The sequence below is a fragment of the Mesoplodon densirostris genome, chromosome 4 (assembly GCF_025265405.1).
Source record: "Mesoplodon densirostris isolate mMesDen1 chromosome 4, mMesDen1 primary haplotype, whole genome shotgun sequence".
In the NCBI taxonomy this organism is placed as follows: Eukaryota; Metazoa; Chordata; class Mammalia; order Artiodactyla; family Ziphiidae; genus Mesoplodon; species Mesoplodon densirostris.
This window is the reverse complement of record NC_082664.1, coordinates 172,332,208-172,359,744: the sequence shown is the minus strand read 5'-3', so window position 1 is coordinate 172,359,744 and position 27,537 is coordinate 172,332,208. Positions and strand designations below refer to the sequence as shown.

Below are 27,537 nucleotides of genomic sequence, written 5' to 3'. Positions count from 1 at the left end.
ATCTGAGTGTTCAGTGTGCTCATTGTTACTGGGGTGTCATTGCTTCTAGGCTCTCATATTGGACAGAACTAGAAACAAAGGTATATAAATATATGTACATATGTATGATATATGCACACATTCATATGCACATATATGTACCTATAACTATTTATCTATCTACGTACATAATTATAAAACCATGCCCTCATGCCAGAACTTCCAATTCCATTACACTGTCTCAAGGTATATTCTAGCCTACTCTTTTCTTAAGTTTGTAAATATCATTTCGGGGACTAAAGAACTTGACTTCTATCATCTTCAGTACATTTACACGTTGGTTCAATGTATCCAGTCTCCCAGCCGTGTGGGCTCTCCTCTGCCTGCTGCCTCTGTGCTGCTGCCCGTGTTCTCCCAACTTCCCTCCATCCTTGGCTACTGGAACCGTTGGCCTTCTCCTCTGCATGGCTCCCAAGCTTTTTCATCATTGAACAATTGACCCATCTCATTGGCCACCATGTTGATTCCTGTCCTCTGGGAAGGGAAGGGAAGGAAAAGGAACATGGAAAAGAAAGTGACTACGTATGGTTTTTTTTTTTGTTTTTTGTTTTTTTTTTGTGGTACGCAGGCCTCTCACCGCCGTGGCCTCTCCTGCTGTGGAGCACAGGCTCCGGACGCACAGGCCCAGAGGCCATGGCTCACGGGCCCAGCCGCTCCGTGGCATGTGGGATCCTCCCGGACCAGGGCACGAACCCACGTCCCCTGCATCGGCAGGCGGACTCTCAACCACTGCGCCACCAGGGAAGCCCTACGTATGGTTTTGATAGGTAGAACTGTAGGGAAACTTTGTCCTAGGCTGAGGTACAGATGTATTTTGGGAACTTTTAACAGGAAGATGTGTGACAGATGAGATGGTACATGGGGTATACTTTTTTTTTTTTTTTTTGTGGTACGCAGGCCTCTCACTGTTGTGGCCTCTCCCATTGCAGAGCACAGGCTCCGGACGCGCAGGCTCAGCGGCCATGGCTCACGGGCCCAGCCTCTCCGCGGCATGTGGAATCTTCCAGACTAGGGCACGAACCCGCGTCCCCTGCATTGGCAGGCGGACTCTCAACCACTGCACCACCAGGGAAGCCCACATGGGGTATACTTAATGAGAGCTGAGGCTTAACACTACCTCAGAATATGTAACATGTTTTTGTTTACTTGTTTACTGGTTGTCTCCCATTAGACTGTAAGTTCCACGAGAACAAAACCTTTGCCTTGTCCACTGCTGTTATCCTTGGTGCCAAAAATAGTGCCTGGCAAATAGTAGGTACTCAGTTATTCTTTGTTAACCGCACGAAGCTCTGAAAAGTAGTTTGCCTGCATATTTTGGAGGTCAGAATAAGAAGATTGAGTTTCATTTTCTTAAGCAGGGTAAGGCTATCAAAGTCCTCCGTAGTGGGGTAGTGGTACAACCTGAGTTTTAGAACAATGGGAATGATAGATGAAAATGACAAAAGATTTGGAGATGCAGTCATTTTAGGAAATGTTTATTATCTATATTTTGTGGGACGCTTGTTCAGAAGTATAATGATTTTATTTTTATTTCATGTTTTAAAAGATTCCCAAATGTATCATAAAAGAATTTCATTAAAATTTCTAAAACACATATTCTAGAAAAAAATTTACCACATGGACAGTTTGTCATCAATATTTGTCAGCTTTGAAAAGTACCAAGAACATTTTCCCTGAAATTTTATGTCATCACCACTTAAAAGTTGGTTTCTCCTATTTGTTATAAATTGCTTTAAAAAGTACATTAGAGCTTCCCTGGTGGCGCAGTGGTTGAGAGTCCGCCTGCCGATGCAGGGGACACGGGTTTGTGCCCCGGTCCGGGAGGATCCCGCATGCTGTGGAGTGGCTGGGCCCGTGAGCCATGGCTGCTGAGCCTGCGTGTCTGGAGCCTGTGCTCCGCAACAGGAGAGGCCACAACAGTGAGAGGCCCGCGTACCACAAAAAAAAAAAAAGAAGAAAAAGTACATTAAAATTTTTTTATCATACTTGATCATATGATTCATCCATTTCTATAGTTCAGTACAATATTATACATATTTAACTTTAACATAGTGATTATAATTTAGTAGTGGTTTTCAGAAGTTATTTTCAAAAATGGTTATAGATTTTAGATAGACAAAGCCTTAAATATTGGTGATCTTTTCAGTTAATTGCTATATCTTAGTTTTTTGGGTTTTTTTTTTAAGGAATTGAATACAACAAGCATTTATCAAGAGGATTTTATGGGTCAGGTACTTGTCAAGGACACTGCAGTGTGTGAGATCTTACCCTCCTTACAAGCTAATATGTTTGCTTGTTACTGTTTCATGGCTGTTGGCAGAAGACATGACTCCTGGGTCAGAGACAAAGGACTTCATCATGGTAAAAACAGTATTAGTGATTCATGTTTATTTGCATTGATTCCCCATGCCCCCTAAGTTCCATGAGGGTGTCACAAAAGACCTACCATGGGTGCCTATACACAGTAGTGAGTTGTATTAAAGGAGAGGATCCCTGAGTTTGGGGGGTTCCACTTTTTCAGTAAGGAGTAGCAAGCCTGCTTCTTGGCAGGGGAAAGGCATTACCTCATCCTTCAAGGTTGCTCACTGCAAACGCAACTCAGGAATGGCCCAAGGAAAGAGTGATCAGGGCCTTTGTATTTCTTGGCATGCCCAGAAGGAACATGCAGGGACCCTTGGGCCACTGGAGATTGCCTCTCCCAAAGGTACTGTGTTAGTGAGAAAAAAATAGCCTCCTAAAAGAAAGTAGGCCAAATCTAAAATACAATTTTTTTGTGGGAAAACACTAGAAATTTTCATTGAAATTGAGATGTACAGCATTACGGATGCTCCCTCTGCTTTGAATAATGCTGCTGACTAGGTCTGTCATCAGTATAATATTGATGGGTGTGCAGAAGGTTAGTTGAAAATTTAGTGGGATTAGTTGAAAATCATTACAGTGTAGTGAATATCAAAATCTAAAAATATTTAAATTTAGCCTTTCTTGGTTGAATATTGCTATGCTTTTGTAGTGTTCTCTACATATGATTTTTAAAACTGATATTTTCAAAACATAGTGGTGATAGCAACAGCTACTGTCACAGCACCAAAAATAGGTAACATTTCGTGAAGGCTTACTGTGTGACATACACCATTCAAAGTACTTCTCAACTCACTATCCTGGCAATAACTCTATGAAATAGGCACTATTTATTTTGCATAAGAGGAAACTAAGGCACAGAAAAGGTAAGTAATTTACATAATGTCACACTGAATATCAGTTAGGATGCTTTCAGCTGTGGTTGACAGAAACTCTCACAAATTGTTGATTTATCGTATGACATTCCAGGAAGACCAGAAGTGTGATGAGTGTCAGAGTTGAGTCAATGGCTAAACAAAGTCAGCAGTCAAAATTATTTCCATCTTTTTAAAAGCTCGTCATCTGTGCACTGGCTTTGCCCTCTGGCTGGCCCCTCTTGTGGTCACCAGATGACTGTGCCAGTTCCTGGCCTCATTTCCACACATGGCAATGTCCAGGGTCATAGAGGAAGCCTCTCCCTGGTGCTTCTGTGTAAAAAGCTTTCCCACAAGCCCCCGACAGATCTTTTCTCCCGTCACACTCACCAGAACTGAGTCCCACACCCACCCCTAAAATATCTGACCAGAAGAATGGGATCACTGTGGTGGGCTGAGACCAGACGAGGGTTACCCTTGATACTGGGAATATGATCACCCTCCCCTGAGTTCCATGGGAGATAAATCTGAGGCTCTGCCAGCGGTAAAAAGAGAGGGCTTGCCATGGGGTGCCCCCAATCACAGTCTGCCACACCTGGTCAGCAGACAAGTGAGGGGTAGAAACACAGACGCTCTGTCTACAGAGCCTGCACTGAAAAGTCTGGGAATTCTACTTGAGGTTTCACGGCTCTCTTTTTTTACCTGACATTTTAGAAACCAATAGTTGTGGTAAGTTTGGTCAAATTGACAGAGAGAGTACATCCAGAAAACTGGCCTTCTTGTTACAGTCTGAGATGCCTGTAGTTAAAAGTCTATAGGAGAACATTACAAATACTTGCTCCTACTTAGATTTTTGGGGGAATTCTGTTTACAATCAAATATAGTACAGTGGTGTGATTATTTTAAAGAAGAAGTTCTCAAATCTTTTGGTTTCAGGACCTCTTTACAGTCTTAAAAATTATAGGGTCCCTCAAAGAGCTTTAGTTTATGTTACATCTATTCAGAGTTACCATATTAGAAATTTTAAAGGAGAGACGTTTAAAATAATGATAAACCAATTCTGTGTTAGTATAAATGATGTATTTTAAAGAAAAATGAACTCTATTTTTCAAAGCAAAAACTTTAATGAGAATAGTGTCATTGTTTTACATTTTTGCAAGTCTTCTCAATGCCTGGCTTAATGGAACATAGCTGAATTCTCCTGTCAGCTTCTGCATTCAATCTGTCATCCAGTCACATAACCTGTAGCCTCTGGAAAACTCCACTGAACACTTGTGAGAGAATGATAATGGAAAAGGCAAATAGAACCTTAATATTGTTATGAAAATAATTTTGACCTGTGGATTCCCTGAAAGAGTGTCCTGGAACCTCCAGGGGTTCCTCACACCACACTTTGAGAACCTCTATCTAAAAGTAATTTTGCTTGCTATGCCCGTGCATAATTTATAATGACTTCAAGCAGAAGCACACATAAAATGTAAATAAGATATTAAAAGTAGGCTCATAAATTGGTCATGTCTCAGAAAATGGAAATAAGATGAGTATCAGTGGAGCAATGTGCTAGTGTCCAGGGAATCTGATAATCCAGCAGAGTCCTGGGGAAAACCCCTAGTCATGAGAAGATAATTCAGTGGTTTCCTCACTTCACCAATCCTTTGAATCTGTAAAATATGATTTGCATGAAATACGCTCACTAAATATATTTTTAAGGAAATATCTATTATATAAACCACAGTTAATCTCTCCGTCCTCCCTTCTTTTTCTTTTTCAGATTTAACATTTCAGATGATTTGAAGGTTGGCTTTTTCAGCTCAGACCATGCTACTCAAACAGATTCCAGTGAGATTTTGCCATTAAAAGAGTTGAGTTCATCTACACAAAAGCTAGTGGAGGTAAATCTGGATTTATTTTGAAACTTCTGAGATAATTTGTGGGTACTATTTGCCTTTATGTCTTTCCTTGACAGAATTGAAATGATTAACATTTTAAAAATATTAGTATCTTTTACACACTGAGTTGGATGACAGTTGTGTTTTTTAAAATTATTAGTATAAACTACTACTTCTGTTTGTGTCATATTTATGTCATGCTTATATATGTTAACTTGTTTAGTGAAATGTTTCCTTACTCTCTTTAGAATTCTTTTGACATCTGTGAACATTTACTATTTAGGATATTTTAAAAAATTAAAAAATATTTTTGGCATATAGAAAAATGTCAGGAATAATATACAGTAGTGAATAACTGTGTCACCCATGGTCAGGGAGGAAGAAATTTTCCTCTGTCCCTCTAGGTTCTTCTGGCTGGTCTAAGAATTAAATTGACATGAGACAGATGAACAGGAAAAAATCCAACAAAAATTTAATAACTTATATGTGGGAGAGACCCAGGAAAACTGAGTAACTTGCCAAAATAGCCAAAGCTCTCACCTTCAGCTAAAGACAAAAGAGGATGTTGAGGATAGTGGTTTGGGACTTCGTAGGAGAGGAAGACAATTCACATGAAGATGGAAAAGCAAATATTTGGTAAACAAATGTTTGCTGGGCCATGCAGAGACAGTGGGACACAGAGACGAATTTTAACTGACTTTGCTAGGTTCCTCCCGGTCTACACAGCTAGTGCACAGTATACTATAGTTATCTATGGTGCTACTCCCTTCCTGGAACAGGTCCTCTATCTGCATTCTTCTAGGAAGTTATGGGGAATGTCAAAGGTTCTTCCTGAGTCTTTGGGGCCTTAACAATAATCAGCCTAAATAAATCCTCATGCCAAAGAGACACACTTGGAGGTGGCAGATTTTGCTCCCCTATACTACCATACAGCTTTTTCAGATCTCCATATTCTATCATATTTCCTTTGGGGCTTTAAAAAATATTTTTTTTTAATTTTATTGAAGTATAATTGATTTACAATGTTGTGTTTATTTCTCTGTACAGCAAAGCTTTGGGGCTTTTTTGATTGTAAAGAAACAGAACATTTCATACACATTAGATATCAAGAGTTATTATGAAAAGTCCTGGGCTTCCCTGGTGGTGCAGTGGTTGAGAATCTGCCTGCTAATGCAGGGGACACGGGTTCGAGCTCTGGTCTGGGAAGATCCCACATGCCGAAGACCAACTAGGCCCGTGAGCCACAACTACTGAGCCTGCGCGTCTGGAGCCTGTGCTCCGCAACAAGAGAGGCTGCGATAGTGAGAGGCTCGCACACCGCGATGAAGAGTGGCCCCCGCTTGCCACAACTAGAGAAAGCCCTAGCACAGAAACGAAAACCCAACACAGTCCAAAATAAAAAATAATAAAATAAATAAATTTTAAAAAACAACAACAACAACAACAAAAAGTATAGCTTAAAATAACCAAAAAAAGCAAGGTTACTAACCACTGTTTAAAAAAAAAAAAAAAAAGTCCTAATCAATAAAACTGTGACATAGGGTGGCATACTACTACAAATACTTTAGGTTGCTTTGCTTCTGTTTTTTCACTTAACAACATAACTTGGAAATCATTTATGTACGTTGGTACATAAAGAGCTTCCTCATCTATTTTACAAGTATTGTATCACAAACTGGCGTCATTTATTTAGCTATCCTCCTACTGATGGACATCATTTTTTAGTCATTTCAGATCTTTCACTGCAATGAATAATTCTGTTCATACTCACATGCCAGTAAAACTGGGATGTAAATTCTTAAAAGTGAAATGTCTGAGTCAGAGGATGCATGCATTAATCATTGTGAAGGATGTTGCCAAGTTGCCCTGCATAGAAATTATACCAATTTACACTCCCACTTTTGAGGATGTCTCTTTTCCCACATATGTCCCAATTTATTGTCTTCTTTTATGCCTTCAGAAAAGTGTTATAACTTTATTCCTTTGCAACTAACGTCCACATGAGTAAGTTCTGGTCAGTAGAATTTAGGTGGAAATATTGGGTAGCCGCTTTGGGCAACCTTTAAGGCACAGTTCCGATGCACTGTCTGCCACTTTACTTCTTCCTCATCCCGTCCCTCTTTCCTTCCTCTCTTTCTTGCCTTCCTCTTTTTACTTCAGTGCCTAGACCATGGATGCTACCAGTTACACCATGATTTTGAGGTATACAGAAGACTAAGGAGATAGAAGGATCTTGGGTCATTTTCACCACCTAGTGAAAGAGAAGTAAGCTTACCTCTCTTTTATGCTTCTGTTATTTGGATTTTTTAATATAGCTGAACCAAAATCTGATGCAATATGCTTAAATCAGATTAAGGATGTTTCTTTATTTCAAATTAGTGAGAGGCATTTTTTTAAAAAAAAATCATGAATGGCTGGATTTGAATGCTTTTCATGGATCTGTTGAGATGGTCATACAGTCATACGGTTTTTCTCCTTTATCTGATGATGTGAAGAAATTTGATTTTTTGATGGTAAACCTGGAACGAACCCAACTGGACTATAATATTTCCTTTTGCATTGCATTATTTGCTGCTGTTTTACTAAGGATTGTTTTCCATCTGTGTTCGTAAGTGAGGTTGTCCTATAATTTTCTTTTCTCCTTATGCTGTTGTTGTTCAGTCTTGGTAGCAAGGTTATAGTATTGTCATAAAGTGAGTTGGGAAGTGTTACCTAGTCTATTCTCTGGAATTACTGGCTTGAGATTGGAAGTATCTATTTCTTCAGTGTGAACTTGCATGTAAAACTGTCTGCTTATTTTTACTGCTATTGTTGTTTTGTTATGATTATATTAAGGTTTTCTTAAATCTTCTTGGGTCGGTTTGATGTTATATTTTTCTACAGAATATTCAAATTGCTGGTTATGGTGTTGATTATTGTCTTTGCATATCGTTTTTAGGTCTTTATTGTATCCGTAGTTATATTTCTTTAAAAATTCTTAATATGGTCTTCATACCTCCTCTCTTTTTTCTTGATGAATCCTGGCAGTGTTATCTATTTCATTAATTTTTTTCAGAGACCCAACTTCTGGATTTATTAATCCTTTCTATCATATCTTTATTTTCTAGTTCATAAATTTCTTTTCTTATCCTTATTATTTACTTATTTATGTGTTTTTAAAATATTTGTTTATTTTATTTGGTTGCATTGGGTCTTAGTTGCAGCATGTGGGCTTCTTAGTTGTGGCATCGAACTCTTAGTTGTGGCATGCATGTGGGACCTGGTTCCCTGACCAGGGATCAAACCCAGGCCCCCTGCATTGGGAGCTCGGAGTATTATCCACTGCGCCACCAGGGAAGTCCCTCTTATCTTTCTTATTTAATTCCTCCTACTATCTTTGGGTTTACTCTGTTTTTCTTTTTCTAATTCCGTGAACTGGATCTGGGTATTAGTTGGGATGTCATATAGCTCTGTGTACAGACAGTGCAACTATATTGACTTAACAGGAAGTCTTGGGTTAGAATATCTGGAGTTACAAGTTAGGGCAGTAGCTCCCTGATGTCATCTGTGTACCAGGTTCATTTTATCTTTTCACAGGTCCATCATTAGTGCATGGATTTTGCTATCATATTTCTGACTTGACAGTAACAAGATGGCTGCTCCATTTCCAGCCTCCATCTGCATTTCACAGAGGAAGGAGAATAGGGGAGAAGTGGAATGGAGTGGCGGTAGCTCTACTGAAAAAGCAAAAACTTTCCATCGAAAACCCCAGCGTATTTACCGTTGGCCTTAACTACATCACATGACCCCTTTAACTGCAAAGGGTTCTGAAGGAGTGAGTGTGTTGGCGAGGCACATTACTGCGCCGACAAAGTCGTGCTTGTCTCAGTCAGGAAGGACCTGTGTGATGGACACGAGGCTCTTAGCTATCCATGCCTACAGGTCATTCATTCTGAGGCTCCCTTCTTTCCTTTCATAAGCATTTAAAGACAGTATAAATGACAATATTTAAGACAATATAGTCCTACTAATTACTTCTTTAACGTCATCCCACAAATTTTGAGATGTGGTATTTTTATTAGTATTTAGGTTTAAGTGCTCCAATTTCCCATTTATTTAGTTGGCCCATTGTTTCATAAGAAGTTGGTTAGATCTCCAGGCATGCTCTTTAGTGACCATTATGTTGCTGAGTTTTAACTTCAGTGCTTCGTTGTCAGCGGACAGTCTTTGTGAGATGAATTATTTGGTCTTTGTTGCGACTTGTCCTGAGGCTTTGTGTGAGTTCAGTCTTCATTATTGTGCCATGGAAATGGGAAATTAAAAATAACCTGTATTTGTTGAGTGTGTGTATATACATATATATATATATCCACACACACATATGTACATGTGTGCATATATACTTATATGCACATACACATATTGTCCGTTTTGTTCAATATTAATATAACTATAGTAACATTCTTTGGGACATTGTTTGCCTGGTAAAAATTTCTTATTTCTACACTGACCTCAGTTCTGTGTCATTGTATCTTAGGTACATCTCTTGTAAATTGTGATCCATGGGAGTCTTAGGCCAGTAGGAGTTTATTTGACCATACCAGGATTCCTGTCCCTCCCTTCTTCAGAACAAGCCGTCCATATAGGGCTGGATCTTCTAAAGGCACAGTCATTTCATCTTGTCCCTGGAATTTAAGGAATTCGTTAAGCTTTCACTTGCAGTAGAATTTTTTTTTTTTTTTCTCAAAATAGTAACCTTCATAAGTTGACAACATGGTATAAAGAAGGAGTATGAGTCAGTCACAACTCTGTTCAAATCTGGACCTTCCGCTTACTGGCCACGTAATGATGGACTAGTTAGTCACTTAACCTCTCAAAGTCTTGAAATCCTCAACTGCAAAATAAAACCTTCCACATAGTATCAGGATGCTAAAATCGAGCTTCTTCCCAGCATGCTAGTAGCCAGGTATCAAATTCCGAAGTGAGTGTGAGATCCCATTTGCAGAATTTACGAAGAGAACGTTACACATCAGATCAATGACTCTTAGCTCTTTAATCAGACCAAGGATAATAAAAACGGGGATCAGGGGGAAAAATTGCTGAAGCAGTTTCTTTAGGAAACACTATTGCCATGCTCTTTCTGGGGGAGGGGTAGCAGAAGGGCTTTTCCTCAGCCCAAAGCCAGTAAGGCAGGCTTCTGTGGAACTTGAAATATGTTTGCTGCTATCAGAAGGCTCAGAGGACCGGTGCCGATTCATGTGCAAGGAAGCTAACGTGGGCTGGGGCAAGAAGGGGAAGCGGCTGAGCTGGGATCAGTCTGCACTGCCAGAGTTGCTGGGGTGAGGGTTGTGTGATTGTTTCTTGTGGACCACATGTGGCCTCTGAGAAAAAGAGAGAGAGCGCCAGCTTGGGGTCATTCTGGGTCCTCTCCAGTTGACAGATTGAGAAGGACAGAGGGCCCCCAACACAAGGGAGAAGAAAGGGTAAAACTCTAGATTCATAGGGCCTGAGGGCGGAGTAGCAGTGATCACCGGGAGTAGAGAAGCAGCTGCTTATCCCTGTGCATCCACAGGAGAGAGGGTACCTGCAGCGGGAACCTCTAGAGAAGCTGTGTTGGTGCCCGAGGGAATAAGGGCCGTTCTCCTGTCCTACCAGACCAGGGTGAAGCCCCCCGCCAGGTAGGAACAGCCGTGTCCCTTTACCCCTTCTGCTTTGTCTGTGGTGGAGAAGCAGCTGGGGTGTGGGGGGAGGAGGTAAGAGGGGAGAGAGCTCAAGAGTGAATCCCACTCTCTTCCTTAAAGACCTGCAGCTGCCAGTTACTGCCCTTGGCCTGGAGTGCAGGGAGCAGCCTTACCTATGAATGAAGTTGGAAGTGTCACATTCTAAATGCTACTTTCGGGCTGTGTTTTGAGTGATGATGGGACTTTCTGTTCCCAAGAATGGGTAGGAATTGCTTACAGTTTCCATTCAGGGCGAGGGAAGATTACCTAGTGAATACATTTTATTTATTTTATTTTTTGAATTAAATATTTATTTATTTTGGGCTGCATTGGGTCTTAGTTGCGGTGCATGGGCTTCTCTCTAGTTGTGGCTCGGGCTCCAGAGTGCATGGGTTCTGTAGTTGTGGCGCATGGGCCTAGCTGCCCCGTGGCATGTGGGATCTTAGTTCCCCGACCAGGGATCGAACTCACGTCCCCTGCATTGTAAGGCGGATTCTTAACCATTGGACCACCAGGGAAGTCCTAGTTAATACATTTTAAATAGAAAGTGGGAGACAAAAATACATTGCGTTTGGATGATACCAACCAGTTGTTAGTCAACACATTGGTTATATATTTAAGTACTTGGCTAGTAAATTCACAACAAATGTTGATTCTTACCCATTTTTCCTGATCTGAAAATCACATATTGAAAATCATTTTTTCAATCGTTTTTTGATTCATGGCAAAGGATAACTTACTCTGTATGGTAGGAAACTGCTGGGAACCTCCTCTCCCTTCGTCCATCAGCATGTATTAGTTTAGCAGATTAACTGGAATCCCCAGTGTACATGACTTTGGAGAGGTAATCTTCAATTCAGGACAAGCCCCTGACCCAGGTGCCCAAGTGATCTGCCCAGACCAGACCAGGTGCTGGAATCTTTACACAGAGGGCCCTTACTCTCTACAATAACGTATGTTTTTCCATTTTTAGATTGTTAAATCTCTTCAGGTGGATTTTGGGTTCCTCAAACAATTGATTCAACTGAAGTTTGAGGACCGTCTTAAAGAGGAATCTTGCAGACTCTTCACTTCTCTACATGACAGGATCCTGACAATCGAAAAACGTTACCAACAGGTAGAAGTTCTCTCATTTCCTCTGTTTCGTATGTGGATTAATTTTGTGTTTAGATGTGTAGGTACTACAGTTTTTAGCTTAGGAACTTATGAGGGCAATTTAATTTGTATGTGTTATGTCTCATGTGATGACTACATAAAGCTGTATGGTACCTATAGCTTTACTATGTGCAGAAACTTTTGTGAGTACCCTGTGTATGAACTCATTTAAGGCTCATGACTAACCTGACAAAGTAGGTACAATTATTATACCCCTTTTACAGATGAGGAAACCGAGGCACAGAAAGGTTAATTCACTTGCTCAAGGTCACCAGTTAAAAAACCATCAGGGTTTAGGTTCCAGGCCAGACAGTTTAATGCTTGAATTTCAGCCCTTAACTACAGTTTTATATGACTTGTGTTTTAATGGCTCCGTAGGAGCCAAAGACATGAAAACTCTGCTGCTCTGAGGAATTTCCTAAAATCTTTGATCAGGTTATCATATTTATCTGTCATTAAGAACAGGCATCAGTGTTATTTTTCTGCTATAAAACAAAACACCCACGTGTTGTTGACCCCACCATTCAAAGTACCTTTTAATGCATTTCCTCTTTAAGTCCCTCAACAGTCCCTAAGTGGAAATCCTCTTATCCCTGCTCTGCAGATAAGGAAACTGAGCCACCAAGGTTAAGTCACTTGCTTAAAGTCAGACAGATAGTAAGTGTCACAGTGACATTGAAATCCAATCCTGACTCTAAAAGCCCATTGGTGGTTTACACTCCATGCTAGAATCAAAACTGATACCAGAATCAAGAGTATTTTTTTAACATCTTTATTGGAGTATAATTGCTTTACAGTATTGTGTTAGTTGCTGCTATATAACAGTGAATCAGCTATATGTATACATATATCCCCATATCCCCTCCCTGTTGCATCGCCCTCCCACCCTCCCTATCCCACCCCTCTAGGTGGTCACAAAGCACCGAGCTGATCTCCCTGTGCTATGTGGCTGCTTCCCACTAGCTATCTATTTTACGTTTGGTAGTGTCTATACGTCCATGCCACTCTCTCCCTTCGTCCCAGTTTACCCTTCCCCCTCCCCGTGTCCTCAAGTCCATTCTCTACATCTGCGTCTTTATTCCTGTCCTGTCCCTAGGTTCTTCAGAACTTTTTCTTTTTTTTAGATTCCATACAAGAGTATTTTTTAATGTACTGTCTTGCATTGTTATCCATAACAGATAGGATCAAATAATTTGATTAATCAGAAAATGACTCTAGTTTGTGGATTAGTGGCCCTAGATGTCTTTGCATGAGCATAATTCATCCAAAAATACCAGGACCAGAAGAGGATGTGAACTCCAAATAGATTTCACTATTTTATTTTATTTTTTAATTAATTTTTATTGGAGTATAGTTGCTTTATAATGTTGTATTAGTTTCTGCTGTGCAGCAAAGTGAATCAGTTATACGTATACATATATCCACTCTTTTAAAGATTTCCTTCCCATTTAGGTCACCACAGAGCACTGAGTAGAGTTCCCTGTGCTATACATTAGGTTCTCATTAGTTATCTATTTTATACATAGTAGTGTATATATGTCAATCCCAATCTCCCAACTTATCCCATCCCCCGATTTCACTATTTTATAAGCAGTTCTAAGACATTAAAAAGACTATGATATGGAAGATGAGAGAAAATGTTCATGTTATCTGTATTTATTTTATCCATATGAGCTCTCTGTTGCTTTTGGTTCAGTGTAAGTGAAAATGGAATGTGTTGTATTAGCTGTAAGCATAGGGGAAATGATTACAAAGTGAAGTTTTTGAGAGAGCATATGATTTGAATGATGGTTTTGTACTGAGCCCTTCCCTTGTAGGTGTGAGAGTTGCATTTGGAAATACATTGTGGTGCTCGGTGTATTCATTTTTCATTTGCAGAATGAGGATACCTTAAGAAAATGCTACAATCAGCAGCTGGCCGATGCCATAGCTACCATCAAAGGAAGGTACCAGGTGAGTTTTGAGTGCCATCGTGGGTGAAACTGGCTTGGTATCTTGTGAGTGCCCAGGGTGGGGCTCACCGTGGGTTCCCAGTCAGCGATTTTAGCTTTGAAGGTCTAAGACTGTTCATGGTTACTTTAAACTGACCAAAATAACGCTTTATGGTGACAGATAGAACTTTTCAGAAACTGAAAAATTCCAGTCTGGTATCTAGTCCACCTGGGCAAGTGATGCAGTATTCCAGAGTTTGTTTGGTGAGCGTGCAGTTTGATAGAAAGAGGTCAGGGAGTCTCAAGAGAGGCTTCATCAGTAAATCCCAGGGAACAGTCTCAGATCCTCAATGGAGTAACTTTTCTAATGATGGGGACGCAATCTATCTGCCAGACACCATGCTTCCTTCTCTTCATCATTTCCAATCATTATTTTTTCATCTTAGCGAGGACCTTGTGATTCTTTTGGTGTTTATAGCTGTAATCTTGTCTTTCATTGCAGTATGTTTCCATAAAGAAATATTGCTTTATTTACAGCAAATCGTGCTTTGATTGCATACCTCTTTTTCATGGTACTGAACACCTCTGTTTTAATTATGTGATTGCTTGTTACATGTCTCTGTTTTGTGCTGGACTGTAAGCCTTATAAGGGTAGGGTTGCTTGTCTTGCTCACCGCCATGCCCTGCCCCTTAGCACTGTGCCTGGTACACAATTAGCAATCAGCTAATAATTGCTAAATGAAGGGAGGTTGCCTGAACTTGTGGCAGATACTGGTGGCTCCACTGTCATTCTTCCCCTTCCTTTTTTTTTTTTTTCTTTTTGCGGTATGCGGGCCTCTCACTGTTGTGGCCTCTCCCGTTGCGGAGCACAGGCTCCGGATGCGCAGGCCCAGCGGCCATGGCTCACGGGCCCAGCCGCTCCGCGGCATATGGGATCCTCCCAGACCGGGGCACGAACCCGTATCCCCTGCATCGGCAGGCGGACTCTCAACCACTGCGCCACCAGGGAGGCCCGCCCCTTCCTTTTTTTTTTTTTTATTAGCAGAAGCACTTCTTACTATGAAGCCAAAATGCTAGATCCTTTCTCAGCTTCTTTCCCAGCTATGGCATGAACAAGGGCAAGTTCAGGTCCAATGTGACCTGAAGGTAAGTTAACTGTGAGGTTTAGAAAGGAGGTTCTTCTTTTTTTTTTTTTTTTTGGCTGTGCCTTGCAGCATGTGGGATCTTACTTCCCCCACCAGGGATCGAACCCCTGCCCCCTGCAGTGGAAGCTCGGGAGTCTTAACCACTGGATCGCCGGGGAAGTCCCTATTCCTTTTTTTTTTTTTTTAATTAGAAGAGACTCAAGGGAAAATATGCCCCTCTTTTTCTTTGTTTGACATTATTATGTCTCCTTCTGATGCTTGGAATTGCTGCAACCAACCTAAAAGCAAGGAGTGGGATACTTAGGATGTGCTAAGGGTAGCAGACTAGAAAAACAGAAAGCACTGGGGTCCTTGATGACATCACCGAGCAACTAACTCTGGACTTGCCCTGCCTCTGGCCCTTTTATGTCATGAGACAAAAACCCCCATAGAATTTAAGCCACTGTTAATTGCCTGTTCAGTTACCTGTGGCTAAAAATATCCCAGAACCTATTGCCTTGTCAACAGCCTCTGTGACTCTGGGCCAAGTTGTGTTTCCAAAGGTGACCCTGACAACTGTCTCCCACTCACATGCTTTTCCGCAAGGTTACCTTGCTTCCCCCACACCCAGAGGTGGAGCCTAATTCCCCATCCCTGGATCTGAGGGTCCTCCGTGACTTGGTCATAAAGACAGAACGTGACGCTGCACGACTTCGAAGGCAGGGACAAAGGAAGCCTTGCAACTACATCCTATGCTCTCGGGATGTTTGCTCTCTGGATTCTCGCCTTCCGAATCCAGCTGCCATGCTGTTAGGAGCCCAAGCCATTTGGAGAGTCTGCATGTGGGTACTGGGGCCATTGGCCCAACTGAGTCCAGTCTTCAAGTCATCCAGCCCCCAGGCATTTAGTCTTGCCATCTGGGGTCCTGGCAAGGAGCAAGACCGTGCCATCTTGCTATTCCTGTCCTAATTCCTTAGTGAGTGAGCATGATAAATAGCTGTTTTATGTCACTAAGTTTGGGGAGCTGTGTTATGCAGCAGTAACTAGATAGCTGGAACGGTATCCTTACACTCACATCAATAAGCGATTTAATTGCATTTGTTGGATAAATTACTTCCCTAGTGGTTCTGCCAGCACAATATAGCATCATGGTTAGGAGTTAGCATAGTGTATGTTTTAATACAAGGACTTGGGATTCAAACTACTTGCGTTCGAATCCTGGCTCTGCCACTTAATTACATGTGACCTTGGGCAAAATACTCACCCTCTCTGCCTCAGTTTCTTCATCTGTCCGATGAGGATCCTATTAGTACCCAGCTCATAGACCTGTTCTGAGGATGAAATGAACTGATCCTTGTGAAGCACTTACAACAGTGTTGGGCACATGATAAGTGCAGTCTAAATGTTTGTGAAACAAATAAGCTCTTATACAAATTGATGACACTTCTTGGTGTTGGTGTCTTTTTCTGGCCCTTTATTATCCTGTGTTAGTGTTTAGGCTTACAGTTTTCTGTCCACTGACCACAGATTTCAGATATAGTAAAGTGCCCTTAAGATATCTGTAATCCTTATCAATTTTTATTATGTTGAGGCATATGAAATTGCCGTTTGCTCTTACAGTTCTGTCCTGAACATTCTTGTACTGTCTCAGGTACACATGTGCGAGAGTGCTTTTAAAGTATGTTTGTAAGAGTGGAATGGAGAGTATGTGGATTTTCATATTTATTATCTAAGGCCAAGGGCCTTCCAAACTGATCATAATATGAAAATATTTGTTACTCTTCTTCGTCGAGACTTGATATTGTCAGATGTTTAAATGTTTGTTGATCTCATGGACATGAAACTATTTCATTTTGTCTGATTTGTGTTTCCCTTGATTATTAATACAGTTAACCCTTTTAAAAATATGTGTATCGGCCATTCAGTTTTCGTGTTCGGTGATGTGCCTGTTCAAATTCATTGTTTATTGTGTTATTTGTTTTCTTTTTGGTTAATAAGAGTATTTTATTTTTTTATTTATTTATTTTTTTCTTTTTGCGGTATGCGGGCCTCTCACTGTTGTGGCCTCTCCCGTTGCGGAGCACAGGCTCCGGATGCGCAGGCCCAGCGGCCATGGCTCACGGGCCCAGCCGCTCCGCGGCATATGGGATCCTCCCAGACCGGGGCACGAACCCGTATCCCCTGCATCGGCAGGCGGACTCTTAACCACTGCGCCACCAGGGAGGCCCAGTATTTTAAAAAACATATTTTGGATACTCATCTTTTGTTTGTTTTATGTGTTGCACATGTCTTCTCTTGGTTTTTTGTTCACTCTTTAAAAAAATTTTTTTAATTTTTTGGCTGCATTGGGTCTTCGTTGCTGCGCACAGGCTTTCTGTAGTTGTGGCTTCTCTTGTTGCGGAGCATGGGCCCTAGAGCACGCAGGATTCAGTAGTTGCTGCGTGTGGGCTCAGTAGTTGTGGTGCACGGGCTTAGTTGCTCCGCAGTATGTGGGATCTTCCCGGCCCAGGACTCGAAACCACGTCCCCTGCGTTGGCAGGCGGATTCTTAACCACTGTGCCGCCAGGGAAGTCCCCTGTTTACTCTTCTTACAGTGTTCTTTAATAAACCAAAGGTTTTTTTTTTTACACTAATGTAGTCAAACTCCTATATTTTCCTCATGGTTTCCACGTTCTGTGCTTTGTTTTAAAAATGCTGCTATAGGGCTTCCCTGGAGACAAAAAGAGGATGTTGGTATGGTTTGGGACCTCAAGGGGGAGGAAGGAAATAGAGATGGAAAAGCAAATGTTTGATAAACAAATGTTTGCTGGGTCCTGCAGAGACAATGGGATACAGTGTGGACCCTGATCTATAGGCCCTGCCACGTTTCTCCCAGCACACCTAGTCCATATTCTTTAGAGATATCTCCGGTGATAGCTCCATTCTGGAGACAGGCCCTTTATCTAAATTCTTTAAGCAGCTAATGGGGAGGTAACAAGAAAAACCTTCTGAGTTTTCTGTTTCTTAAAAATAATCAGCCCAATTAATCCTCATGCCAGAGAGACACATTTGGGGATGGCAAATTTTGCTGTCCTACAATTTTACACCATTTCTTCATTCATTCATTCATTTCTGCCAGCTGCACTGTTGGGGCATCTAGCATATTGTTAAGTAAAAGTGATGACAGCAAGCATCCTTATTTTATATCAATACTGAATACAGTATTTCAACATTACACATAATACTTGCTGTAGATACTATCAGGCTATTTCTTTTGCAAAGAGACTTTTGAAAAAATCATGAATGAATTTTAATTTTGTAAAATGTGGGGGTTTTGCATCTATTGAGAGGCCATATGATTTTTTTCCCCTTAATCTATTAGTGTGGTGAAATTAATTAGCTGATTTTTAAAAATGTGAAATCAACCTTACTTTCTTTGTATAAGCCCAACTTGGTCATGATGTGTTTTTTCTTTTTAAAATTTGTTCCTGAACTTAGTGTGTTAATCTTTTGCTTAGGATATTTTAAACCTGTGAACATCAGTGTGGTGAGCTATACTTCTTTTTTTTTTTTTGCGGTTCGCAGGCCTCTCACTGTTGTGGCCTCTCCCGTTGTGGAGCACAGGCTCCGGACGCGCAGGCTCAGTGGCCATGGCTCACGGGCCCAGCCGCTCAGCGGCATGTGGGATCTTCCAGGACCGGGGCACGAACCCATGTCCCCTGCATTGGCAGGCGGACTCCCAACCACTGCGCCACCACGGAAGCCCTGAGATTCCTTTTTTATACTATTCTTTTTAGGTTTGGGAATCAGGATTATGGTAGCTTCACAAAATGAGATGGGAAATGTTACCCGCATTTTGTTTCCTAGGAGCATTTGTGTAAAATTAGAACTTTTTCTTCCTTAAATATTTAGAACTGCCAGAGAAGCCACCTGGGCCTAGAGGAGTGGACTGATTGATTGACATATTTTGAACTCCCAATTTCCTTACTGATTATGAGACTATTTGGGTTTTGTATTCCTTTCGAGTCAGATATAGTGAAATATTTGTCTAGGGCCTTTATTTCCTTTAAACTCAAAAATGTGTTGGAATAAAGGCTTAATATATATCTCATTACTCTCGTATCTTTTAATCCTATATTTTTAAACCCCACTGCATATTTTTATTACTATTTTATCCATTTTCATTGAGTTTTAAAATATCACTTATAATGTTTTTTATGACTAGGAGTTCTATGTTTGGTTTGTTTGGTTATTTTTTAATGGCTCTGGCTCTTTGCCCATAACTTGTCCTGTTATTTCTATAAATATATTTCAGTGTACTTGATTTATCTTCCATGTTTCATAATTTCCATGTCTTTCATCTTTGAGGGTCTAATAAGTACTGGCTGTCGCTCATGATATGTCCTTTACTTTCGGGTTTCATGATTTTTGACTGTGAACTCATATTTCTGCAGAAATTCTTTGAGGCCTGGAATAGAGGTGAGTCTCTGTAGAGAAGATTTCTGTTTGCTTCTGCGAGACTCCTGGGTCTGTGACCGCTTTAACCTAATTCTCAGCTTGAGGCATTTTAGACCACCCAGATGTATGAATGTGGGCCATCTCATGCTTATAAAACTCAGAAGAGACTTTTCTCCACCTCTGTACTTTGAGCCAAGTTTCCAGACAGGAGGCAATTTCACTTTTACTGGGATGGGAGGAGGTACAGGGTTCAAGGTGGTTACTTCTAGTTCCTTCTCACGCTGAAGAGATGGCCCTTTGGTGTCTCAACCTTAATGGGGTGGTCTCCTATTATTTAGAATCACCACTTTGAGGAAGACCTATGTGATGCCTTTTCTCTGTGCCCTGTTAAGAGGTGAAAACCAAAGTTCAAATTTACCTGGTTTTGCAATGCCCTGGAGTACAGGCCAGCTTCAGTGTCCTGCATAAGTCTCTGGATGTCTGCATTCACTTAATTTTGGCTGAACTATTCCTTACTTCGTCAGCTTATAGAAGCATTTCACCTATCGATCCAGAATTTTTGTTGTTTACAAAGTAAGTCAGAATAACATGATTTTTTTTTTGTGTGAAACATGCTTTTATAACCCTTTGTGTCTTCAACAATTTCTGGGTCACTGATAAACTTTTAGTGTGTATCAAATGCTCAAAAAATATGACAGAATAAGTGACTATCACTCTTTCTATATACTTTTTGTATGTCTAGGAATAGAAAGCCCTGAAAGGATTAAATGCTTTATATGCATCAGTGTTTCATAAACATGTGCTGGTTAAATATGCTTAGCCAACAGTGTATTAATTGTGGTTCATTGGTTTATCTAATTAAAGAATTATTTTAAAGATATAAAAGTGATTCTTTGAATCTTTGCTTTGGCTTGTTGGCATCACTTTGATCCATGGCCTCAGACAGCCTTCCAAATCCTGGCCACCCAGTTTGTTAAGCTTAGTCATAAGAAAGAACAGAAGAGTTGAAAAAACAGCCCAAGTACACACTTTTGGTTAAGTGTAAATGACTCTCTGCTGCCCTCTGGAGACCAGTTCAGGATACAGATACAAGTGCTTTTTCAGCTATGGAGCAAGGTTTTAAATCTATTTAACTGTTAAAACAATTTCTTGTGTGATATTATACTACCTTATTTTCAGATAAAAGAAAAAGTTTTGATAAAAATTACACTTTATTTAGCTTCTTTTGGTCTTGGAAATGTATCAGCTCTGATTCAGATAAGAAAACACACTACTCTAGGTCCCTCAGACACAGAGGGATTTAGGAGCATATAAAAACCCTTAGAGAGGACTTCCCTGGTGGCGCAGTGGTTAAGAATCCGCCTGCCAGTGCAGGGGACACGGGTTCGAGCCCTGGTCCGGGAAGATCCCACATGCCAAGGAGCAACTAAGCTTGTACACCACAACTACTGAGCCTGTGCTCTAGAGCCTGCGTGCCACAACTACTGAAGCCTGAGCGCCACAACAAGAGAAGCCACCACAATGAGAAGCCCGCACACTGCAATGAAGACCCAATACAGCCAAAAAAAAAAAAAAAAAATCCCTTAGAGAAACTGGAGGGATAAAAGTTTGGGAGACTGTCACTAGCTTTCAAATTAATAAGCAATTTTCCCAACGTCATTTGTTGAATATCTTTTCCTTTTTCAATGATTTATGATGTTTCCCTCATGTTAAATGATAAACTGAGTCGTGTTAAATTTTTAAGAGTTTATTTGAGCAAAAATAAGTCATGGGGAGGTAATGTACGAAATAAGGAATATAGTCAATAAAATTGTAATAATTTTGTATGGTGACAGATGGTAACTTAGACTTACTGTGACGCTCATTTGGTAATGTACATAAATATTGAACCACTATGTTGTACACCTGAAACTAACATAATATTGTATGTCAATTATATTTCAATAAAAGGGGGGAGGGATGAGTAAAAAGAACAAATTCTTTTTTAAGTTTACTTGAGCGAAAATTGATTCGAGTCAGGCAGCACTAAATCAGAAGTGGTTAGGAGCACTCCAACACAGGAGTCAGGGGATAAACTTTTAAAGAGAAAAGGTAGAAGAAGCAAAGCAAGGAGGTTATTGGCTGTAGCTTAAGGGATTGCCTTCTATGGAAAAGCCTCATTGTCTGTTTGTGACTGGTTGTCCTTAGGTATTGACTTCTTAACCTTGAGGCATTTACAGGCTCAGGTTTGGGTTTGCTTAAGTAGGCTGTTAAGGTATTAGAGCCACCTCAGTCTGATGGCCTCCTTCATTAATTAACACTCATCATATGCCAACAGTAAGGTTTATCTCAAGGTTATCTCTGCTATTTTGTGGCTATATAAGATTATCTATGCAGTGTTATAGCTCTCCATTGCTGTTTTGGTATTTAATGTTTTTAGCATTATAATATGTTAATATCTGGTGAGTTTGGGTCTTTTTTCATTAGTTCTCTTTCTCGAAAATGTCTTTGTTCTCTTATTTTTCCAGATAAATTTAAAAATAATTGTGTTTACTTCCATTCCAAAACGGCCTCCCTTGGCATTTTTATTAAAATGGAACTGTTTGGAAATTTATTCATGAATTTTGGAAGAAATTTGTATTATTTAGACTAGTCAGTCTTCCTATCCAAGAATATTTCTTGATTCACTTATGTCTTATTTCATGTATCTCAATGCAGTTTTATAATTTTATTTATGTGGGTTGTATATCTTTTTCATACAACTAAATTATTCCTAAATAGTTTATGTTTTTAGAAGATGAGATAATTTTTGTCATATTTTGAGTATTTTGATATACATGGAAACTTGATTTTTAGCAGCTTTATTGAGATATAATTTACGCAGCATAAAATTCACTCATTTAAAGTGTACAGTTCAATGGCTTATAGTATATTTACAGAGTTGTGCAGCCATCACCCTAATTGATTTTTTTTTTTTTTTTTTGGCCGCATGGCTTCTGGGATCTTAGTTCCCTGACCAGGGATCAAACCTGGGCCCCGGCAGTGAAAGCGTCGAGTCCTAACCACTGGACTGATAGGGAATTACCACCCTAAGCTAATTTTAAAACAGTTTCATCACCCCCCAAAGAAAGCTTGTACCCATGAGCAGTCATTCCCTATTCTCCCCTCTCTCTTTTCCTCTCCTGTTTCAAATCTCTGGCAACTGCTAAACTCCTGTCACTATGGATTTACCTGTTCTGCCTATTTCATATAAGTGGGATTGTACAATATGTGCTCTTTCAATTGACTTTTACTTCGGCATAATGTTTTTGATGTGAAACCACTCATTTTTATAACTACTGTTTCCAACCACTTTGTTGATAGATTTCCAAATGTGGGATTATCAGATCTCATTTGAACAGTTCTTAATTTATTTGTATTTTCTTTTTATTTTATTTTATTTATTTATTTATTTGGTTGCGCCGGGTCTTAGTTGGGGCCGGCGGACTCCTTAGTTGTGGCTCACCAGCTCCTTAGTTTTGGCATGCGAACCCTTAGTTGCGACATGCATGTGGGATCCAGTTCCTTGACCAGGGATCAAACCCCGGGCCCCCTGCATTGGGAGTGTGGAGTCTTAACCACTGTGCCACCAGGGAAGTCCCATTTGTATTTTCCAAATATTTACATCTACTAACTGAAAATGATAATATGCCTTAAATTCTCAAATGTATATCACTTTTTTACACTAGACAGAAGTTGCAGAACAATATTAAATAGTACTCAAGAGAGTGATCATTTCCACTGAATTTGAAGGGAATCCTACCTATAATTCATCATTAAACATAAGAACGGCTTTTTGTTTGGAATAGTTTATTGAATCCATTCCTTGTTGGAGCAGCTGGATGGAAGGAGGGTCAGACTAATTCGTCCTTTGAGATGGGCTGATTGTAGAAATGTCATTAACCTACAGTCTTGGTGCATTGGGCAATAAAGTAAAAATAGAATATATATTTATGGGGGAAGGCCAAAACTGCATCAGAAAAGTAGGTCAAAAAAGAGTTAAAGTCAGAGGGACTTGAGATGGATGTTAGGTGTACATAGCCACATGGGGATCAGGGAACCAGAGAAGATTAAGAAAAATCAGGCTAGAATGGATGACACAGAGGTGGTCTAACTCCTGAGGTTGGGTTCTTAAATGCTCCCAGAAAAGCGTTGCTGAGATGAATCAAGTCCCTTTACAGAGGCCCAAGTGGTTTAGACTCTGCCCCTCATTCCTGAATGGAGAAGGACTGGGCGCTTCCTCGCCTTGTCAAGGTGGGGAATCAAATGTGTATCCTAAGGAGGGAGCAGAATTGGGGTGGGGACACAGTTCTTTGGCACTAATGCATTGGGAAAACCTATAACCAGCCTCACACCCCATGTGATGCATGCAGCTCTTGGCAGAGAAGAGAGTCCTGTGGCTTTTATAAAACTGAACAGTCTGAATTAGACTAAGACGTGTGTTTGCAGAGGCATCAAGGTGAAGTGCAGATGAAGGCTGGCAGCCTGGTGGAGGTGATTCTCAGTTCAGACCCTTTGGCATGGAACATGGATTAATTTTGCTTTCAAGTTTGGAATACGCTCACTTCCTGTGTCTTACGTACTGCGTGTACTTAGATGCTTCTTTAGATGATGGTCTCCCAGGTCTTTTAAAGAGAATTTTAGAGAGACTTAGTAGCTTTATTGTGTTCTCTGTCTACACTGAATGATGAGGCTTTTCTTATACATAGAATAATTTGTGACTAGCCCAGAACTGTGCATAGTAGGTCCTATGAATATGTACAGAATAGATGCTCATGTGTTCTTGCAGGACTCTTTGTGTAGAAGAGCTCTCTTAGGGTGCCAGAGTAAGAGGAGAATACGTCCTATTGTTCAAAAGCCTTAGGCACATCCAGAGTGCTTGAAATAGAACCATCAGAATTTCATTTCCTCAAATCAAATCACCTCCCTCTCCTTTACTAACTGGGGGCTAATGAATGAAGTCATTACCTTCTTAGTGGGTGTTCTTTCTTCTGTGAGTAAAGTCTGGGCCAGTCAGAGGGCCTTAGGGAACTGACTGTTGGGGGGACTTTGGAGGAGAAGAGGGGGATGGGGAGGGATGTTTACCCTGAGAAAAAGACACAGGAGTAGAGAGAGCCCTGCATAAGCTGTACCTCCATTGTTCTGCGCAGACCTGATCTCCTGGAATCTGACATAGTCTGGGGCTCCAGTTCTTTTGTCTTAGGTGGCATTGGTGACAGGGCATTAGTTAAAGATCTGTGAGTAACAGTGCTTGGGGAAACTTCCTCCTTTTCCCTAGGCAGATAATTAATGACAGTGAAAGCAGTTATCACTTAGCAACGTATTTACTATGGCCCAGGCACTCTGCAAAATGCTTCATGTGTAGCATCATATTGATTATATTTCTATAAAAAGACAAAAAAAAGACTAGAGTTAAACTCAAATGGATTGCAGAAAAATGCAGATTTTAATACCTAAGTTTTTATCTCAATGCCTTCCTTTTCGGTGAGACTATAATCGGTGTTCAGAAGGAAAGGTAAATGGAACTAACTCCTCTTCTGAGTGTCCTCACTCAGATATTTGGAGAAAAGCCTGATATTCATGTCTTCTCCCCTCTGGCTAAGCCATCATCTACTGGAATGGAAAATGGTTATAACTTGACTTCAAATATTCTCCCATGATGTCTTCCCCATCAAATACTCAACGTGTCTTTTTTGGTAACTTTGAAGAGATCTTGCAAACAACTCATAGTTCATTTTGCAGAACTGCAACCTTTTTATGGATAGCAAGTAGCAGTGCTTGTTTCAAGGAAAGCATTTCAGGTTTGTCCTCTTCTTTACTTTCTCAAATGTAGATGAAGATTCAATTCAGAATTACCCAAATCTGTTTCAAGGCTGTCATGTTAAAAAATGAGTTTGTTAAAATGGTAAAATAATAGGTTTTTTTGTTTGTTTTTTTTTGTTTTTTTTAGCTGCATTGGGTCTTTGATGCTGCGAGCAGGCTTTTCTCTAGTTGCGGCCAGCGGGGGCTACACTTCGTTGTGGTGCGCGGGCTTCTCATTATGGTGGGTTCTCTTGTTGCGGAGCTCGGGCTCTAGGCGTGCGGCCTTCAGTAGTTGTGGCACATGGGCTCAGTAGTTGTGGCTCGTGGGCTCTAGGGCGCAGGCTCAGTAGTTGTGGCGCACGGGCTTAGTGGCTCCACGGCATGTGGGATCTTCCCAGACCAGGGCTCGAACCCGTGTCCCCTGCAGTGACAGGCAGATTCTTAACCACTCTGCTGCCAGGGGAACCCTAAAATTGTTTTTAAAAGTCTCTGAACGGTGGGCTTCCCTGTTGGTGCAGTGGTTAAGAATCTGCCTGCCAATATAGGGGGCACGGGTTTGAGCCCTGGTCCGGGAAGATCCCACATGCCGCGGAGCAGCTAAGCCCATGCGCCACAACTACTGAGCCTGCTCCCTACAGCCCACGAGCCACAGCTACTGAAGCCCGTGTGCCTAGAGCCCGTGCACCACAATGAAGAGTAGCCCCTGCTCTCCACAACTAGAGAAAGCCCGTGTGCAGCAATGAAGATCCAACGCAGCCAAAAATAAATAAATAAAATAAATTTATATTAAAAAAAAGGAAACCTTATTAAAAAAATAGTCTCTGAACGGGGAAAGTATTTATTCTTAAAATAGAAGCCTTGCTGTGTTGATTATCATTGTCTTCCACCTCTGGAGGATTGCAGAGATATAGAAGATCCCTTTCTAACAAGAGCACTAACTTTAGATTCCAAATTTTAATGCAGCAAATACTGTCCAGGTGTTAAATGATTTTTATTTCAGATTTTTTTTAAAGTCCTAATAACAGTACTGTGCAATAAAACACCAACATTTCAGTATTTGGAGGGGATTGAATTTTCTGTACTCCGACTTATGAAACCATGATGGGCTTCTGCTAAGGGCATGACACATGCTTTTGGATTGTGACCAATTCCCTTCCCTGGAGCAATGGCCTGAGTGAGGCTTTTTGTTGAAAAGAGAGTGAGAGAGAAGACTGCTTAGATGAAATGGCAAGAAACTAAAGACTATAAAGAAAAGAGTTACAAAATAAATCATCCCATAGTCACCGAGACACAAGCTGTATGAAGCATCTTCCCCCTTAACTCTGCTCTTTCTCCTGTGTGATCACCCCCTTGCCTTCTCTAGTGCGGCAGGATGTGATAAGGGTGTCCTTCCACCTCTAGATGTAGGGAGGGCACCTTTCTTATGGGAGATTGATTTCCTGCTTTCACGGAGACAGAAAGGAGGGTCTGAGTGTCCCATTTCTTAAGAAACTTTAATTCAAAATAATCAATATGCCATTGAGGCACACTTTAGGGCGACCTACACTGGGCCCCAACAAACAATGATGAATTTTGTCAAGCTTAAGGAAAATGGGAGAAAGGCCGGGAGGTGGCCCACTTGACATCACAGAGGCGTTTAAGTTTCAAGGCACAGCCAGGGAACTGCCAGTCCTTTGGTATGACTGGAAGACGAGAAGGCTGAGAAAGTGGTGAGAGGGGATACAGGAAAAGGAACCTACAGAATTTATATTTTATCTCAAAGACATCAAAGAATCATTGTAGAATTCTAAGCAGCTTTCGTGACCTGCTTAGATTTGCAAACTTGAGAGATAAATACTACTGGAGTATTTATGAGACTTGATACATAATACTTGTCTTCCCTACTGAGGTTCTAGACCAGTTAAAGTCAGGGAGCCAGCAGATGGAGATCATCCGTCTTACGGATAACACAGGCTGTTCAGTGCTGAACCCCAGAATTTGGTAGATTAACTCCCATCACAGGCAGCAGTGGGCTGAGGAGGTCTCTTCCTGCCAGAGCAGAGCGTCTGCTCCCCAAAGAGAAGGGCAAGGAGGGGGGTGGCCAAGATGTGACCAAGTTCCTTTTTCCAAGGTCTTAATCAGATAATCGATGGAGGACGTCACTCCACATGGAAGGAAGCAACATTCCCTGGGTTTTTCCTCTTCCCTTAATACATTAAACGTAACTGTTTAGCCTGTGATCAACTAGGCGT

At 40.9% G+C, this 27,537-nt stretch overlaps 1 protein-coding gene across 1 annotated transcript in view; it reads left to right on the top strand.

The window, feature by feature from the left end:
* The first annotated feature begins 8,921 nt into the window (after window positions 1–8,921).
* C4H10orf67 (chromosome 4 C10orf67 homolog) overlaps window positions 8,922–27,537 on the top strand; it is a 97,366-nt gene continuing 78,750 nt past the window's right edge. The window contains exons 1-3 of the mRNA XM_060096157.1: window positions 8,922–8,954; window positions 11,813–11,956; window positions 13,873–13,947. Of these exons, the coding sequence (XP_059952140.1) occupies window positions 8,922–8,954; window positions 11,813–11,956; window positions 13,873–13,947 (252 nt within the window). The remainder of the gene's footprint in view (window positions 8,955–11,812; window positions 11,957–13,872; window positions 13,948–27,537) is intronic.